This window comes from Carcharhinus amblyrhynchos, chromosome 20, assembly GCF_965287045.1.
Source record: "Carcharhinus amblyrhynchos chromosome 20, sCarAmb.v2.hapA, whole genome shotgun sequence".
In the NCBI taxonomy this organism is placed as follows: domain Eukaryota; kingdom Metazoa; phylum Chordata; class Chondrichthyes; order Carcharhiniformes; family Carcharhinidae; genus Carcharhinus; species Carcharhinus amblyrhynchos.
This window is the reverse complement of record NC_137343.1, coordinates 415,131-434,399: the sequence shown is the minus strand read 5'-3', so window position 1 is coordinate 434,399 and position 19,269 is coordinate 415,131. Positions and strand designations below refer to the sequence as shown.

The 19,269-nt window shown below is 46.4% G+C and overlaps 1 protein-coding gene across 2 annotated transcripts in view; it reads right to left on the bottom strand.

Moving 5' to 3' along the window:
* scarb1 (scavenger receptor class B, member 1) overlaps nt 1-19,269 on the bottom strand; it is a 112,079-nt gene that overhangs the window by 40,341 nt on the left and 52,469 nt on the right. For both annotated transcript variants that reach the window (XM_080207914.1, XM_080207915.1), the window contains exons 4-5: nt 13,530-13,733; nt 2,673-2,768 (exon numbers count right to left, since the gene is read on the bottom strand). In XM_080207914.1, the coding sequence (XP_080064040.1) occupies nt 2,673-2,768; nt 13,530-13,733 (300 nt within the window). The remainder of the gene's footprint in view (nt 1-2,672; nt 2,769-13,529; nt 13,734-19,269) is intronic.

Genomic DNA, 19,269 nt, shown 5'->3' with positions numbered 1-19,269 from the left:
TCAGAGGTTTGGATAGGACAGTGATAGCCTTCTTCCTCGGATGGAGAAAGCTAGCACGAGGGGACATAGCTTTAAATTAAGGGGTGGTAGTTATAGGACGGATGTCAGGGGTAGGTTCTTTACCCAGAGGGTGGTGAGGGATTGGAATGCCCTGCCTGCTGCGGTTGTGGATGCGCCTAGTTTGGGGGCGTTTAAGAGATCTGTGGATAGGTTTATGGATGGAAAGGATTTGGTTTAGATTAGTGGGTCATTGTTTTTTTAACTGGTCGGCGCAACATCGTGGGCCGAAGGGCCTGTTCTGTGCTGTAATATTCTATGTTCTATGAACGTGGACTTCACTGGAAAGGCCAACAATTATTTATAATTCTTGACATTAGCAAAGTTCTCAAGTTTCATCACAATTTAACAGACTGATGATTATTCTTATTGAAATCAGCTTTGCTTCAAAACAAATTTAGTGTTTTGGGCTGGAGATGTGAGAGATTAAATATCATTGGATATTATGGAGATGCCATATCATTGGATGGGTATGAACGCACTGGAAGAGGTTGCAGAGGAGATTCACCAGGACGTTCCCTGGGATTTAAATTATAAACAGAGGTTGGATAGGTTTTCTCTGGAGCAGAGGAGACTGAGGGATGACCTGATCAAAGTCATAGGAGGTTAACAGCAAGGAAACAGGCCCTTCGGCCCAACTTGTCCATGCCATCTTTTTTTCTTAAATCCCTAAACTAATCCCAATTACCCGCATTTGGCCGATATCACTGTATACCCATCGTACCCATGTAACTGTCTAAATGCTTTTGAAAAGATAAATTGTACCCACCTCTACTATCATCTCTGGCAGCTTGTTCCAGACACTCACCACTCTGAAAAATTGCCCCTCTGGACCCTTTTGTATCTCCCCCCTCTCACCTTAAACCTATGCCTTCTAGTTTTAGACTCCTCTACCTTTGGGAGAAGATATTGACTATCTATCTGATCTATGCCCCTCATTATTTTATAGACCTCTAAGATCATCTTGCAGCCTCCTACGCTCCAAAGAAAAAAGTCCCAGTTATCCAACCTCTGCTTCTAACTCCTGGTCCTGGTAGCATCCTAGTAAATCTTTTCTGCACTCTTTCTATAAGAGGGTGACCAGAATGGCACACACTATTCCAAGTGTGGCCTCACCAATGTCTTGTACAACTTCAACAACTCCTGTATTCAGTGTTGACTGATGAAACCAAGCATGCCAAATGCCTTCGTCACCACTCTGTCCACCTGTGACTCCACTTTCAAGGAGCTATGAACATGTACCCCTAGATCTCTTTGTTCTGTAATTCTCCCCAATGCCCTACCATTAACTGAGTAAGGTGTACAAGATTGTAAGGGGCATGGACAGGATGAATAGGGAGCTGCTGTTCCCCTCAGTTGAAGGTTCAGTCATGAGGGACACAACTTAAAAGTGAGGGATGGGAGGTTTAGAGGGGGATTTGAGGAAAAGCTTTTTTACCCAGAGGGTGGTGAGGGTCGGCAATGCGCTGCCTGGGAGGGCGGTGGAGGTGGGATGCCTCACGTCCTTTAAGAAGCATCTGGATGAGTACTGGGCACATTGTAACATTCAAGGCTATGGGTCAAGGGCTGGCAAGTGGGATTAGTTTAGGGGTTAAAAGAAAGGTGGCATGGACAAGTTGGGCTGAAGGGCCTGTTTCCTTGCTGTTAACCTCTATGACTTTATGACTCTATGATCTTGATCAGGTCATCCCTCAGTCTTCTCTGCTCCAGAGAAAACAAGCCCACCTATCCAACATCTGCTTATAATTTCAATCCCAGGGAACATTCTGGTGAATCTCCTCTGCAACCTCTTCCAGTGCATTCACACCCATCCAATGATGTGGCAACAAGAACTGCACACTACTTTAGCTGCAACCTCACCAAAGTTCTGTAAACTCCCACATGGCTTCCCTGCTTTTGTAGTCTGTGCCTCGATTGATAAAGGCAGCTGTCCCAGATGCCTTTTGAAAGGGTCTGCAGTGGTGGAGATTCATTGGGCCGAAGGGCCTCTTCGATTCAACTCCAAGTTTATGTTGTGCATTCTCCTGGTTGAAATGCAACCAATTATTCAAGTGTCTCACTTTTCCTTTTGCGTGTTCCCAGAAAATGGGAGGGAAATGCATTTTTGTCACTTTCCCAACCCTAGGATTGGCCAAATAGACTTCCAAAGTGACACCGTTTCCTCCTAAGAGATCAGTCTCAGTTCCAGTGTAACCAGCGAGAAACAAGCTTCAAGTGTTTACAAGGTAGGAATTGTTTCTTTGACATCCAATGACCCCAGCCTCGGTCTGTGAATTTTTTAAAACCCAGATTCAATGCTTGAAAACATTTTTCCCAAAACAAAACAATTCCTGCAACTTGACATTTGCAATGTATGTCCTGGAGGGGAGTTAAAGCAAGTCAAATGGACAGAAACCACTGAGTAAAAGTACATCTGGAATCATCTCAATCTCAAAAATAACTCTTCCTCTGAAGCAAAAGACTTTGAGGAACATCTTTAAAAGCACTTTCTTTATTGAAAAGCATTTTAAGGTTAATGTGACTAAATAGAAAGCCGATTGAAAAGACAAATGTCTTTAGTCAAAAATGAAAAAAAAAACTTAGCCTGAGTAAATAACAATTCTTAATTCACAAACCTCTTTAATACCGTTCCAGTTGTCTACAAGATGAACTTTAGTAATATTATCGACTCCTGTATAAACCGTGAATAACCCAGTATTTGAGTTGTTCATCTGAAAATAGGAAAGTCAGCATCAACTATAACTTTCTTACAATACAAACATCTACAATTATGTTGTTCTGGGCTTCACGGTGGAACTTACAAATTGCAACATAAAAAGCCTATTCAGTTCAGTCAGTTCATGTTGGGGTCTCATCTTCAATCTCAATAGTAATCTTCTTCCAAAAGTCTCATTTAACCAACCTTGTTGAATTATTTGAAGTACTATCAAAAGGAGCAGATAATGGCACTCCAGGGACATGTTTCTTGGTTTTGGGTTTAGTTCTGTGATTTATCAGAGGTAGACAGACAGTGAGCTATCAGAAACCAAGGATGTTTCCTGATTTGGAGTCATGATAAGAGAGGGGATTAAGGGTTATGGGGAGAGGGCGGGAAAGTGGAACTGAGCCACGACAGATCAGCCATGATCTTATTGAATGGCGGGGCAGGCTTGAAGGGCCTGATGGCCTACTCCTGCTCCTATTTCTTATGTTCTTATGAAAGCTGTGAGGCCCATGCTTGAGCTAAAGCGTCCACAATCACGAGATGTTGAAAAGTTAGACGGTTCACCAAACAAAATTATATATAGTGGAAGGACCCAAAAAATGTCAGAGACAGCTGTGCCACACCCTGACTTGGTTCCAAAGTGAAAAAAACGCTCAAGATCCTGAAGTGTAGAACTCTCTGGTGGAACTAAAAGCAGACCAGGTAGTGTGCTGTTGAGATTTTCTGGTGTAAAATATAAATGTTTGCAAAAAAAAATACAGCTGAATTTTCCTGCAATTTGACAGACTGTGAAAGCAGGCTGGAAAATTGCCATTTAACCAGCTGGCAGGCAGGTTTTTATGCTGTAGTTTTAGGTTCGCTAAGAAGCAGGTTCTCCACCAGGCCAGGGCTTTTATCCTGCTGCCATAGGTGGCCTCCGATTCCTCCATCCTATTGCTGGCAGCGTGTGCATTGGCAGCACTGCTCAGATACTTCAAGGTCCAAAGCAGCGGACAGCTGATAAGCAGTCTGCCCCCTCAGCAGGCTGTTGGATGCCATGGAGCAATCTTGTGAGGTCCTCTACCCGCAAACAAGGAGGATACCAGCAAGCAAGGAGACAAACCTAGATGGGAGGCAGTGGCAGGTGTACTCAGTGCCAACTCCCTGAAGGAGGACAGGTGTCCAAAGGATGAACGGTCTTCTCCGTTCCTCCGCAGGAACTCTCCGTTCCTCCTTCCTCCTCTACAGAGGAGATGTTAGGAGTAAGTTTTTCACTCAGAGGGTGGTGAGTGAATGGAATTGGCTGCCGTCGGTGGTGGTAGAGGTGAACTCGCTGGGGTCTTTTAAAAGATGTCTGGATGAGTATATGGGATCTAATTGTTCCTTGGGAGCAAATCAGAGAGGGAGAGACTGGTGAGAGGAGAGCTGGTGAGTAAGCTACTGTGTGTCTTTTTTTTAAACTAACGTCTCTAGCTTTTTTTAAAATTTAAATCGGATACAGAAAGTGGTCATAGGGAGGTCTAGGAAGTAGTTTTTTTCTTCTCCCTCTGGACCCCCATAAATTGGAAAGGTGAAGTAACCCGATACTCCACACTTGTAGAGTATCCCATCCTACCCCCTCCTCTAACCTAAAAAAAAAAGTGACTTGGAGTGAGAGCAGGTAAGTTTAAGTTTATTTTTGTTTCTTGGTAAGGGAAGTAATAGGGATGGCAGTGCGATGTTCCACCTGTGGGATGTTTGAGGTGAGGGACACTGGTAGTGTCCCAGCTGATTACACCTGCAGGAGGTGCATCCACTTGCAGCTCCTTGAGGACCGTGTTAGGGACCCGGAGCTGGAACTGGAGGAACTAAGAATTATTCGGGAAGCAGAGGCAGCTATTGACAAAAGTTACAGGGAGATAGTTACTCTTAAAAGTGATGAATGGGTGACTGCTAGAAGGGGTAAGAAGCAGTCAGAGCAGTGATCCCCTGAGGCTGTTCCTCCCCAAAATAAGTCCTCTGTTTTGGACGTTGTGGGGGAGGAAGACTCAACCGGGGTAAGCCATGGACTACAGGTCTCAGGGGTAGAGCCTGTCCCTGATGCTCAGGTGGGAAGGGGGAAAGAAAAGAACAGGATTAGTGATTGGGGATCCATAGTTAAGGGGATAGATAGGAGAGTCTGTGGGAAAGAGAGAGACTCGCGGTTGGTATGTTGCCTCCCAGGTGCCAGGGTCCATGATATCTCTGAGCGAGTGTTTGAGATCCTTAAGGGGGAGGGGAACCAGCCCCGAGTTGTGGTTCATGTAGGCACCCATGACATAGGTAGGAAAAGGGACGGGGATATAAAACAAAAATTCAGAGAGTTAGGGTGGAAGCTCAGGGCTAAAACAAGCAGAGTGGTTATCTCTGCTTTGCTACCTGTGCCGTGGGATAGCATGGAGAAGAATAGAGAGACAGAACATTTGAACTTGTGGCTAAAGGGATGGTGCAGGAGGGAACGGTTCAGATACTTGGACAATTGGGGCTCATTCTGGGGTAGGTGGGACCTCTACAAGAGGGATGGCCTGCACCTGAACCAGAGGGGAACTAATATCTTGGGGGGAAAATTTGCCAATGCTATTCAGGGGGGTTTAAATTGATTGAGGGGGGGATGGGAACCTGAACTGTAGCTCCCACGTTCAGGAGGATGAGAACAGGGAGGTCATGGATAAGGTTTCTAGGTCACAGCAGTGTATTGGCAGGCGGGAGGGTGGTTTGAAGTGCGTATACTTTAATGCGAGGAGCATACGCAATAAAGGTGGATGAGCTTGCAACCTGGATTGGTGCCTGGGACTTCGATGTTGTGGCCATTACAGAGGCATGGATAGAGCAGGGACAGGAATAGTTGTTGCAGGTTCCAGGGTTCAGATGTTTCAGTCAGAGCAGAGAAGGTGGTAGAAGAGGGGGAGGCGTGGCATTGTTAGTCAAGGACAGTATTACGGTGGCAGAAAGGACGTTTGACGTGGACCTGTCTATTGAGGTAGCATGGGCTGAGATTAGAAACAGGAAAAGGAGAGATCACACTGTTGGGAGTTTTTTTTAAATAGGCCTCCAAAAAGTCCCAGAGATGTAGAAGAAAGGATTGCAAAGATGATCCTGGATAGGTGTGAAAATAACAGGGTAGTTGTTATGGGGGACTTCAGCTTTTCCAATCAATATTTGTAAAGTTATAGTTCAAGCACGTTAGAGGGGTCAGTTTTTGTCCAATGTGTGCAGGAAGATTTCATGACACAGTATGTAGATAGGCCAACAAGAGGTGAGGCTACATTGGATTTGGTACTGGGTAATGAACCAGATCAGGTGTTAGACTTGAAGGTAGGTGAGCACTTTGGTGACAGTCACCACAATTTGGTCACGTTTATCTTAGTAATGGAAAGGGATAGGCATATACCGAAGGGCAGAAGTTACAGCTGGGGGAAAGGTAATTATGAGGCTATTAGGTGAGATTTAGGATACATAGGGTGGAGTAGGAGCTGGGAACATCTGAAATATAGAGCTTATTCAAGGAGCAGCTACTGCGAGTCCTTGATAAATACGTACCTGTCAGGCAGGGAGGAAGTGGTCGAGCGAGGGAACCGTGGTGCACTAAGGAAGTTGAATCTCTGGTGAAGAGGAAGGAGGAGGCTTATGTAAAGATGAGACGTGAAGGCTCAGTTAGGGCACTGGAGAGTTATGAAATAGCCAGGAAGGAGCTAAAGAAAGAGTTAAGAAGAGCTAGAAGAGGACATGAGAAGACTTTGGCGGATAGGATCAAGGAAAATCCTAAAGCTGTCTACAGGTATGTTAAGAATAAAAGATTGGTTAGGGCAAGATTAGGGCCAGTCAGAGACAGCAGTGGGAAGTTGTGCGTGGAGCCTGAAGAGATAGGAGAGGCACTGAATGAGTATTTTTCGACAGTATTCACGCAGGAAAAAGTCAGTGTAGTCGAGGAGAATACTGCGATACCAGGTAGTAGACTAGACGGGATTGAGGTACATAAGGAGAAGGTATCGGCAATTCTTGAGAGTGTGAAAATAGGTAAGTCCCCCGGGCTGGATGGGATTTACCCTAGGATTCTCTGGGAGGCTAGGGAGGAGATTGCAGAGCCTTTGGCTTCGATCTTCATGTCGTCATTGGCTTCAGGTATAGTGCCGGAAGACTGGAGGATAGCAAATGTTGTCCCCTTGTTCAAGAAGGGGAGTAGAGACCGTCCTGGGAATTATAGACCAGTGAGCCTTACTTCTGTTGTGGGCAAAGTTTTGGAAAGAATTATAAGGGATAGGATTTATAATCATCTAGAGGGAAATAAATTGATTAGGGATAGTCAACACGGTTTTGTGAAGGGTAGGTCGTGCCTCACAAACCTTAGAGTTTTTTGAAAAGGTGACCAAAAAGGTGGATAAGGGTAAGGCAGTTGATGTGGTGTATATGGATTTTAGCAAAGCGTTTGATAAGGTTCCCCATGGTAGGCTACTGCAGAAAATACAGATGCATGGGATTGAGGGTGATTTAGCAGTTTGGATCAGGAATTGGCTAGCTGATAGAAGACAGAGGGTGGTGGTTGATGGGAAATATTCAACCTGGAGTGCCGTTACAAGTGGTGTACCTCAAGGATCTGTTCTGGGGCCACTGCTGTTTGTCATTTTCATAAATGACCTAGATGAGGGTGTAGAAGGATGGATTAGTAAATTTGCTGACGATACCAAAGTCGGAGGAGTTGTAGACAGTGAGGATGGATGTTACAGTTTGCAGAGGGACATAGATAAGCTGCAGAGCTGGGCTGAGAGGTGGCAGATGGAGTTTAATGCGGAAAAGTGTGAGGTGATTCACTTTGATAAGAGTAACAGGCGTACAGAACATAGGGCTAATGGAAGGACTCAGTAGTGTGGACAAGCAGAGGGATCTTGGGGTACATGTGCATAGCTCCCTGAAAGTTGGCAACCAGGTTGATAAGAAGTGGTACGGCGTGTTAGCTTTTATTGGTAGAGGGACTGAATTTCGGAGCCGTGAGGTCATGTTACAACTGTACAAAACTCTGGTGCGGCCGCACTTGGAGTATTGTGTACAGTTCTGGTCGCCACATTATAAGGGTGTGGAGGCACTGGAAAGGGTGCAGAGAAGGTTTACCAGGATGTTGCCTGGTATGGTGGGAAGGTCTTATGAGGAAAGGCTGAGGGACTTGAGGTTATTTTCATTGGAGAGAAGAAGGTTACGAGGTGACCTGATTGAGGCATACAAGATGATCAAAGGATTGGATAGGGTGGACAATGAGAGCCTTTTACCTCAGATGGTGATGGCTAACACAAGGGGACATAGCTTTAAATTAAGGGGTAGTAATTATAGGACGGATGTCAGAGGTAGGTTCTTTACTCAGAGGGTAGTAAGGGTGTGGAATGCCTTGCCTGCAGCAGTTGTGGACTCGCCAACTTTAAGGGCATTCAAATGTTCTGTGGATAGGCATATGGACAACATTGGAATAGTTTAGGTTACAGGGTCATTGGATTGGTTCCACTGGTCGGCGCAACATCGAGGGCTGAAGGGCCTGTACTGCGCTGTAATGTTCTATGTTCTAATGGGATTGGGGGTTATAGATAGGTCAATGGCTTAGTAGGTATAGATGTGATCAGCGCAACTTGTGGGCCAAAGGGCCTGTTTGTGCTGTAGTGTTCTATGTTCTATTTTGCCCGAAAACCACTCTTCCCATCACTCTCAACTCTCACACTCACCCATTACACCTCCACCAGGATCTCACTCACAGCTGGTTTAAGACACTCCAGCACTCTCTCTCCCACACACAGCTTCATCTTCCCTGCAGGTCACGTCCTCATTGTGCCCACACACCATCCACATGGTGAGGCCGCAGCTGGAGTACTGTGTGCAGTTTTGGGCGCCGCACCTGCGCAAGGATATTTTGGCCCTGGAGGGAGTGCAGAGGAGGTTTACTAGGCTGATACCGGAGTTGAGGGGATTGAGCTATGAGGAGAGGCTGAATAAACTAGGCTTGTACTCGTTAGAGTTTAGAAGAATGAGGGGAGATCTCATTGAGACGTATAAGATGATGAATGGGATGGATAGGATAGAGGTGGAGAGACTCTTCCCGCTCAAAAAAGACAGTAGGACTAGGGGGCACAGCCTCAAGATAAAGGGGAGGCGGTTTAGAACGGAGTTGAGGAGGAACTTCTTCACTCAAAGGGTGGTGAATCTCTGGAATTCTCTGCCCGTTGAAGTGGTGGAGGCTGCCTCGCTAAATATTTTTAAGAAGCGGGTTGATGGGTTCTTGATAAGAGAGGGGATTAAGGGTTATGGGGAGAGGGCGGGAAAGTGGAACTGAGCCACAACAGATCAGCCATGATCTTATTGAATGGCGGGGCAGGCTCGAAGGGCTAGATGGCCTACTCCTGCTCCTATTTCTTATGTTCTTATGTTCTTACATGTGCCAGGCATCCTCAGCATCTGCCCTAGCACGCGCCCTGCGTATGCTCTCTCCAGCTGTATTCACGCAGGGAAAGCTGAGATACAACAAGAGGAAGAGATTCTAGAGGGACGCCAACATTGGAAGTCCTCTCAGAATTTGAGAAGAGAGCACTCCAGCTGGCTGGAGAGGAAATTGGCCACTCCTGCACCAATAAACCATCCGTCTCAGCAAACTAAGCTGAATGCTCATCAGGGGAGCTGGCATCCACCAGTCACATGCGATTCCACCCCTGAGACCAGCTGAGGGGGTTTCTGGGGAGTGAAGATTGAGGGACATCACAGCTTTTACCTCTACCCTCCAACCAGCACAGAGACGCACACCTTAGTATTAAAGAGACCTCTGGGTCAAAATCTGTGAACAACTGATTCTCTCTGATCCACAGCAACCAGCCAGGCAGGGATAATCCAGGGTGCTGGTACTCGTAGCATTGCTGGAGGACAAGAATCTGCTGAGGTCCAGTCAAACAATGTGCCTGTGGACTCGACCAAGCCTCAAAACAAAGTTGGAAACGTAAGGAAAGGACATCAATGACACTGCTCTGATTGAAAGACAGCATGGAGGACTCTGTCCAAGGAGATAGTGCCAACAGCCTAAGACAGCCAGATCAATACACCAAGAACAGCAGCCACAGTGGAGAACTTGGTGCAAGAGTTCTGTTCTGTACTGGTGCAGGACATGCACTTGACAGCTAGGCACATATGAGCATCCACAAGTGCCAACTCCAGAGATGTAAATAGGAATAAAGGAACCTTGGTTCTCGAGGGGGATTGCAACATTGATTAAGAGGAAGAGAGAGTTGTATGAAATGTACAAGCAGCAAGGAAAAGATCAGATGCTCGAGGAGTATAAAAAATGCAATAAGCTTCTTAAGAGGGAAATCAGGAGGGCTAAAAGTAAGCATGAGGTTGCTTTGGCAGACAGAGTGAAGGAAAATCCAAAGAGCTTCTATAGGTATGTTAGGAGCAAAAGGACAGTGAGGGATAAAATTGGTCTTCTTGAAGACCAGAGTGGTAGACTGTGTATGGAACCAAGAGAGATGGGGGAAGATACTAAATGGGTTTTTTGCTTCCATATTTACTGAGGAATCTGCCATGGAGTGTATGGAAATAGGGTAAACAGGTAGGGAGGTCGTGGAACCTTTACAGATTAAAGAGGAGGTGGTGCTGGCAGTCTTGAGACAAATCAGAGTGGATAAATCCCCAGGACCGGACAGGGTATTCCCACGGACCTTAAGGAGGCTATTAGTGAGCTTGCAGGGGCCCTGGCAGACATATTTAAAATGTCAGCATTCACAGGGGAGGTGCCAGATGATTGGAGGGTGGCTCATGTTGTTCCATTGTTTAAAAAAGGTTTCAAAAGAAATCCGGGAAATTATAGGCCAGTAAGTTTGACGTCGGTGGTTGGCAAGTTATTGGAAGGTGTGATAAGGGGTAGGATCTACAAATATTTGGATAGACAGGGACTTAAGGAGAGTCAACATGGCTTTGTGTGTGGTAGCTCATGTTTGAGCAATCTATTAGAGTTTTTTGAGGAGGTCACCAGGAAATGGATGAAGGGAAGGCGGTGGATGTTGCCTACCTGGATTTCAGCAAGGCCTTTGATAAGGTCCCTCATGGGAGGTTAGTTAGGAAGGTTCAGTCGCTAGGTATAGATAGGGAGTTGTAAATTGGATTAGACACTGGCTCAATGGAAGAATGATGTGGAGATGCCGGCATTGGACTGGGGTAACGCCGGCATCTCCACATCATGACAACTATTGACACCGCAAACTGCCGGATCCAAGTGGAGAGGATCTCCAAGAAGATTGCGCATATTGACACAGACATCAAGTTTTCAGAGATTCAAGAAAGCAGACAAGATACTTGAATAGCAGGTTAGGTGTAAAGATTCGCATTCTAATCAGTAATCTGTAAACTGTCTGTGCTTTATATGCTCTGTCTGAGGCCAGAACTCTCCATTCACCTGACGAAGAGTTTAACCTCGAAAGCTTGTGAGTTTACTATCAAATCAATGGAAGGAGCCAGAGAGTGGTTGTGGAGGATTGCTTCTCTGAGTGGAGGCCTGTGACTAGTGGTGTGCCACAGGGATCAGTGTTGGGTCCGTTGTTGTTTGTCATCTACATCAATGATCTGGATGATAATTGTGGTAAATTGGATCAGCAAATTTGCTGATGATACGAAGATTGGAGGTGTAGTGGACAGTGAGGAAGGTTTTCAAAGCTTGCAGAGGGATTTGGACCAACTAGAAAAATGGGCTGAAAAATGGCAAATGGAATTTAACGCAGACAAGTGTGAGGTATTGCACTTTGGAAGGACAAACCAAGGTAGAACATACAGGCTAAATGGTAGGAGTCAGAGTGCAGATGAACAGAGGGATCTGGGAATACAGATACAGAATTCCCTAAAAGTGACGTCACAGGTGGATAGGGTCGTAAAGAGTGCTTTTGGAACACGGGCCTTTATAAATTGGAGTATAGAGTGTTATGCTAAGATTATATAAGGCATTAGTGAGGCCGAATTTAGAGTATTGTGTATAGTTTTGGTCACCTAGTTACAGGAGGGAAATAAATAAGGTTGAAAGAGCGCAGAGGTTACAAGGATGTTGCCAGTACTTGAGAAACTGAGTTACAGAGAGAGATTGAATAGGTTAGGACTTTATTCCCTGGAGTGTAGAAAAATGAGGGGAGATTTGATAGAGGTGTATAAAATTATGATGGGTATGATAGAGTGAACGCAAGCAGGCTTTTTCCACTGAGGCTAGGGGAGAAAAAAACCAGAGGGCATGGGTTAAGGGTGAAAGGAGAAAAGTTTAAAGGGAATATTAGGGGGGGATTCTTCACACAGAGTGGTGGGAGTGTGGAATGAGCTGCCAGATAAAGTGGTAAATGTGGGGTCACTTTTAACATTGAAGAAAAACTTGGACAGGTTCATGGATGAGAGGGGTGTGGAGGGATATGGTCCAAGTGCAGGTCAGTGGGACTAGGCAAAAATGGTTCGGCACAGACAAGAAGGGCCAAAAGGCCTGTTTCTGAGCTGTAAATTTTCTACATGCAAGTTAGGTGAACTGACCATGATAAATTGCCTCTTAATATTTGGGGGATTAGCAAGGTAAATGTGTGGGGTTACAAGGATGAGGCCTGGGTGAAATTGTTGCCAGTGCAGATTCAATGACCCAAATGGCCTCTTTCTGCACTGTAGAGATTCCATGATTCCAGGAGGATGACAGGGATTCTCAATCTCAGTCCACCTATCCCTTTCCCCCAACGAGAAAGCCAGAGGCCTCAGGCACTGATAGAATCCCGACAGTGCAAAAGGAAGACATCGAGTCTGCACTGTCTCTCCACCTGGCCAGTTTGTTCCCTCTATCCTATCCCTGTAACCCCACCTTCAACATGGCCAATCCACCTAACCTGCACATCTTTGGACTGTGAGAGGAAGCCAGAGCACCTGGAGGAAACCCACGCAGATACAGGGAGAACATGCAAACTCCACAAAACAGTGACCCAAGGCCAGAAATGAACCCAGGTCCTTGGCACTGTGAGGCAGCGGTGGTGGTGTACAGCCTGGGACCTACCATCCTGGTGACTCAGTGTCCAGCCCAACTGAATTCCGATTCTGCTCCAGCACCACAGACACTGCCATATAAAAGGAACCTGAAACAAGGCTGAAACTTGGAAGGTTCCAGCCATTTGGAAGAGAACTGCCAAAGTCGTCACAGAGAACAGGGCGTGGCAGACAGCAGTCTGATTCCATCTCGCTGTGGATCCTGGGGATGCACCAATGCGTGGCAGGGTTAGAAAGGTTAAAGGTCTAGTCAGGTAACATGGGCAATTACACAGGTAATAATCACCTATGTAAATAAGCACACACTCCGCCAACACACTCAGTTATTGTGCCCTTTCCAAGTTTCAGTGTCACAAGTAGGGTTATGTTAACACTGCAATGAAGTTACTGTGACAATCACAGTACATGCCCATGGTCAAGGATTGGATTCAATCTACTGGGATTCTCAAGTGACTTTTGATAAGGCCCTGAGTGAGAGGATGGTAGTTGGGAGCTGAAAGGGGTAAGAGATATTAAACAGACTGAATCGTACAGCTCCAGGCAGGCAACTATGAAAATTAATTCGATAGGCTCACTGAGGAATAAGAGCAATCTTTGACCAATTCTAAACTGGTTATAGGATTAATTTTAAACTTTTCTACAACGCATGAGGAAAGGTTTAAATCCAATTTAAGTTACACTTTGGACAGGATTTGCCTGGAACACAAACAGTTGCTTATTTTAGATTTATATTCTCCGATTACAAAAAACTTACCTCAACAAACCAACCAAACTTTCCCTTAAATGGAATAATGCCGGGAAATATTCTGTTGAGGAAGTCAACAAGTGGATCATCATATCCCCACATTATCTCCTTCACAGATTTTGTAATGAACGGCATCTCATTGAAAGTCTTCAAGGCCGTGCTGAAGATAAGTTTCAAAGCGTAGGGCAAATCTTCCACCATTAAAGCTGCACCCTGCAATTAAACCATAAAAAAAGCATCAAACTAAGATGTGACCAGTGTTCCTGGATTAATAGCCCCTTTCTAATAACCCTAACCCCTAATAGCCCCTTTCTTTAGGGGTCTCTGGCTTGGTTTTTACCACTAGGATAATCTGATCAGGTCAGCGAAATGATTTCTGGTTTCTCCTAACAAATGACAACAGCTCAGCACGGGGTTTGGCAGGGTTAAACATTGCAGACCTTACTGCAACCTTTACCCATCATAAGAGTTAAAATGTCAGAGAAGTGGTGAAAGTTGCTGCTCTGACAAACATTATCTTAATTTTCCAAGTACGGCACCAAGTAACTTTCATAAAACTGTATCAATGGTTGTTGTGGGGTGTTCGGAGGAAACCCTACTTTAGGTGCCATTATCAGAGGGAGAGAGAGAAACAGTGGCCGCTGAAGGTGTCACTCCTCAGGCTAGTGTTAGAACCAAAAGATCTTATGCTGCTGATAGATATTCCTTCTGTCATTATCCAGGAGCATGAGGGTTCCAATATTGATGTCTATTCACTATTCTGATAATACAGTAAATATTTAGAACATGACATTCATCGTTCCTCGGAAGCACTGAAGAGAGGCAGTGATTTGTAAGAGGAGAGCCTGTGGGTAACTTAAGGCGATTTTTAAAATTAACTTTGCCAGTTTTTAAAAAAATTTTATTCTGGAAACTGGAAGTAGTTTGCAAAGGGACTTGGGTAGTTTTTTTTCCCTTACTATAAATTGGACTGGTGAGGAATCCCGATACTCTACACAGGTAGAATACCCCACCCTCCCACCTCCTCTAACCTAAAAAAGAGAGGGGCTCGGAGTGAGAACAGGTAAGTTTGTTTTTGTTTTTTTTGTGTGTGAGCTGGAAGGGCTTTGGCTGACAGGGCCTAAACAAAAAGGGTGAGGCAAGGTAAGTTTATAAGTTTTTATTACTTTTTTCTCTGTATTTCTAAAAAGGGCAAGTATGAGTGTGAGGCCAGTATGTTGTTGCCAATGCAATATGTGGGAGGTCCTGGAGGCTCCTGGTTTCCCAGACATCCATATCTGTGCTGGGTGTGTGGAGCTGCAGTCCCTAAGGGACCGGGTTAAGGAACTGGAACTGCAGCTCGAGGACCTTCGTCTCATTAGAGAGAACGAGGAGGTAATTGACAGGAGCTACCGGCAAGTGGTCACACCGGGGCAATGGGAAAAAGGCAAGTGGGTAACAGTTAGGAAGGGGAAAGCTCACGTGATGGAGAGCACACCGGTAGATGTCCCCCTTCAAAATAAGTACTCCTGTCTGAGTACTGCTGGGGGGCGACAGCTCACCTGGGGGAGGAAACGGTGGCCAGGTCTCTGGAGTGGAGCCTGACACAGTACTTCAAAAAAGAAAGAAAAAGAGCAGCAAGGCAGTGTTAATAGGGGACTCCATAGTGAGGGGATCAGACAGGCATTTTTGCAGACGCAGACAGGAGTCGCAGATGGTGGTTTGCCTCCTTGGAGCTGGGATCCGGATGTCTCTGGACGCGTCCCAGTCATCCTGAAAGGGGAGGGTGAGGAGCCGGAGGGTGTGGTACACATAGGTACTACTGACATAGGCAGGAAGAGGGAAGGGGTCATGAAAAGGGATTATAGGGAATTAGGTAGACAGCTGAGAAAGGGGAACGCGAAGGTAGTAATCTCAGGATTGCTGCCTGCGCCGCGGGAGAGTGAGAGCAGGAATGGAATGAGGTGGAGGGTGAATGCGTGGCTGAGGGACTGGAGCAGGGGGCAGGGATTCTGGTTCCAGGATCATTGGGACCTCTTTAGGGGCAGGTGTGACCTGTACAGTAAAGACAGGTGGCACTTGAATCCCAGGGGGACCAATATTGTGGCGGGAAGATTGGCTAGGGCTACTGGGAGGGCTTTAAACTAGAAAGGTTGGGGGGAGGGAATAGCGATGAGGAGACAGAACGAGGAGGTTAGCTCCCAGGTAGAGAAGGACTATAGACAGTACGAGAGGGAGGTTAGATGGGTGATGGAGAAGGGAAGCGCCCAGACCGAGGGTCTGAGGTGTGTCTATTTTAAACGCCAGGAGTGTAGTGAATAAAGTAGATGAGCTTAGGGTGTGGACTGCTGCTTGGGAACGTGATGTGGTGGCCATTACAGAGACTTGGATATCTCAGGGACAGGACTGGGTACTTCAAGTGCCGGGATTCAGATGCTTCAGGAAGGACAGGGAGGGGGGCACTGTTGATCAGGGACAGTGTCATGGCTGCAGAGAAGGTGGATGCCGTGGAATCTGTCTACGGAGTGTCTGTGGGTGGAAGTTAGGAACAGCAAAGGGTCGATAACTTTGCTGGGTGTTTTCTATAGGCCGCCCAATAGTGACAGGGAAGCTGAGGTGCAGATAGGGAAACAGATCCTAGAGGGATGTAGTAATAACAGTTATCGTGATGGGAGACTTTAATTTCCCAAACATAGAACATTACAGCGCAGAACAGGCCCTTCAGCCCACGATGTTGCGCCGACCAATTAAAAGCAATGACCCTCTAACCTAAACCAATCCCTTTCCATCCATAAACCTATCCACGGATCTCTTAAACGCCCCCAAACTGGGCGCATTCACAACTGCAGCAGGCAGGGCATTCCAATCCCTCACCACCCTCTGGGTAAAGAACCTACCTCTGACATCCGTCCTATAACTACCACCCCTTAATTTAAAGCTATGCCCCCTCGTGCTAGCTTTCTCCATCCAAGGAAAAAGGCCATCACTGACCACCCTATCTAAACCTCTAATCATCTTGTACGTTTCAATAAGGTCCCCTCTTATCCGCCTTCTTTCTAACGAAAACAACCGTAAATCCCTCAGTCTTTCCTCATAGGACCTCCCCTCCATACCAGGCAACATCCTGGTAAACCTCCTCTGCACCCTCTCCAATGCCTCCACATCCTTCCTATAATGTGGGGACCAGAACTGCACACAATACTCCAAGTGCGGCCGCACCAGAGTTTTGTACAGTTGCAACATGACGTTGCGGCTCCTAAATTCAATCCCCCTACCAATAAACATCGACTGGAATATCCCAAGGGTAAGGGGTTTGGATGGGGAGGAGTTTGTTAGGTGTGTTCAGGAGGGTTTCCTGACACAGTATGTGGATAAGCCTACGAGAGGAGAGGCTGTACTTGACCTGGTGCTGGCTAACGAACCTGGACAGGTGACGGATCTCTCGGTAGGAGAGCATCTCGGGGATGGAGATCATAATTCTATCTCCTTCACGATAGCACTGGAAAGAGATAGGATCAGGCAGGCTAGGAAGGTGTTTGTCCGGAATAAGGGGAAATATGAAGACATCAGGCAAATAATTGGATGAATAAACTGGATGGAGGCGTTCTTGGGGAAAAGTACAGAAGGAAGGTGGCGCATTTTCAAGGAATGTTTGACTGGACCCCTGCACGACAACGTTCCGATGAGACAGGGAGGTTTTGGTAGGTCGCGGGAACCATGGTGCACGAAGGTTGTGGTGAACCTGGTCAGGAAGAAAAGAAAGGCGTACAAAAGGTTCAGAGAGCTAAGAGATGCTAAGGAACTAGAGGAGTATAAGGCTTGTAGAAAGGAGCTTAAAAAGGAAATTAGGAGAGCCAGAAGGGGTCACGAGAAGGCCTTGGCGGGTAAGATTAAGGAGAATCCCAAGGCGTTCTACAAATATGTGAAGAGTAAAAGGATGAGAAGTGAAGGGATAGGACCTATAAAAGGTGAAGGGGGAAAAGTCTATGTGGAACCGGAAGAAATGGCAGAGGTGCTTAATGAGTACTTTGCCTCGGTATTCACAGTGGAAAGTGATCTGGGAGGTCCTACTGCAGGTTTGCGGCAGACTGAAAAGTTTGAGTATGTGGATGTTAAGGAAGAGGATGTGTTGGAACTTTTAAATTCTGTCAAGATAGATAAGTCGCCAGGACCGGATGGGATGTACCCCAGATTACTGTGGGAGGTGAGGCAAGTGATTGCAGAGCCCCTGGCGATGATCTTTGCATTGTCGATGGAGACGGGAGAGGTTCCGGAGGATTGCGGATGTGGTTCCTATTTTCAAGAAAGGGAACAGGGATAGCACGGGAAATTAGCGACCGGTGAGTTTGACCTCAGTGATTGGTAAGTTGGTGGAGAGGATTCTGAGGGACAAGATTTATGAGCATTTAGAGAAGTTTAGCATGATCAGAAATAGTCAGCACGACTTTGTCAAGGGCAGGTCGTGCCTTATGAGCCTAGTTGAGTTCTTCGAAAATGTGACTGAACACATTGACGAAGGAAGAGCGGTGGATGTGGTTTACATGGACTTCAGCAGGGTGTTTGATAAGGTCCCCCATGCAAGACCTCTTGAGAAGGTGAGAGGGCATGGGATCCAAGGGGCTTTGGCTTTGTGGATCCAGAACTGGCTTGCCTGCAGAAGGCAGAGAGTGGTTGTGGATGGGTCTTTTTCTGCATGGAGGTCAGTCACCAGTGGAGTGCCCCAGGGATCTGTTCTGGGACCCTTGCTGTTTGCCATTTTCATAAATGACCTGGATGAGGAAGTGGAGGGATGGGTTAGTAAGTTGGCTGACAATACGAAGGTTGGTGGTGTTGTGGATAGTCTGGAGGGATGTCAGAAGTTGCAGCGTGACATAGGTAGGATGCAAGACTGGGCGGAGAAGTGGCAGATGGACTTCAACGCGGATAAATGTGCAGTGGTCCATTTTGGCAGGACCAACGGGATGCAAGAGTACAATATTAAGGGTAGGAGTCTTAGCTGGGTTGAAGAGCAGAAGGATCTTGGGGTCCGGGTCCATAGGACTCTTAAATCAGCCTTGCAGGTGGAGGATGTGGTCAAGAAGGCATATGGTGTACTAGCCTTCATTAATCGAGGGATTGAGTTTCGGAGTCGGGGGGTAACGCTGCAACTTTATAAGACCCTTGTCAGACCCCACTTGGAGTACTGTGCGCAGTTCTGGTCGCCTCACTACAGGAAGGATGTGGAAGCTATTGAGAGGGTGCAGAGGAGATTTACAAGGATGTTGCCTGGATTGGGAGGCATGCCTTATGAAGATAGGTTGAGGGAGCTAGGTCTCTTCTCCCTGAAGAGACGAAGGTTGAGAGACGACCTGATAGAGGTTTATAAAATGTCGAGAGGGATAGATAGGGTGGATACTCGGAGGCTATTTCCCAGGGCTGAAATGGTCGCTACGAGAGGACACAGGTTTAAGGTGCTGGGAAGCAAGTACACAGGAGATGTCAAGGGAAAGTTTTTCAGTCAGAGGGTGGTGAGTGAGTGGAATCGGCTGCCGGTGGTGGTAGAGGCGAACTCACTGGGGTCTTTTAAAAGACTTCAGGATGAGTATATGGGATTTAATGGCATTGGAAGTTACAGATAGTTCTATGGCTTGGTAGGTATAGATGTGATCGGCGCAACTTGTGGGCTGAAGGGCCTGTTTGTGCTATAATGTTCTATGACCTGGATAATGTCCAATAATCGGTTAGCTAATGGCAGGTAACATTAGTCCATGTCCAAGTGACACATTCATCA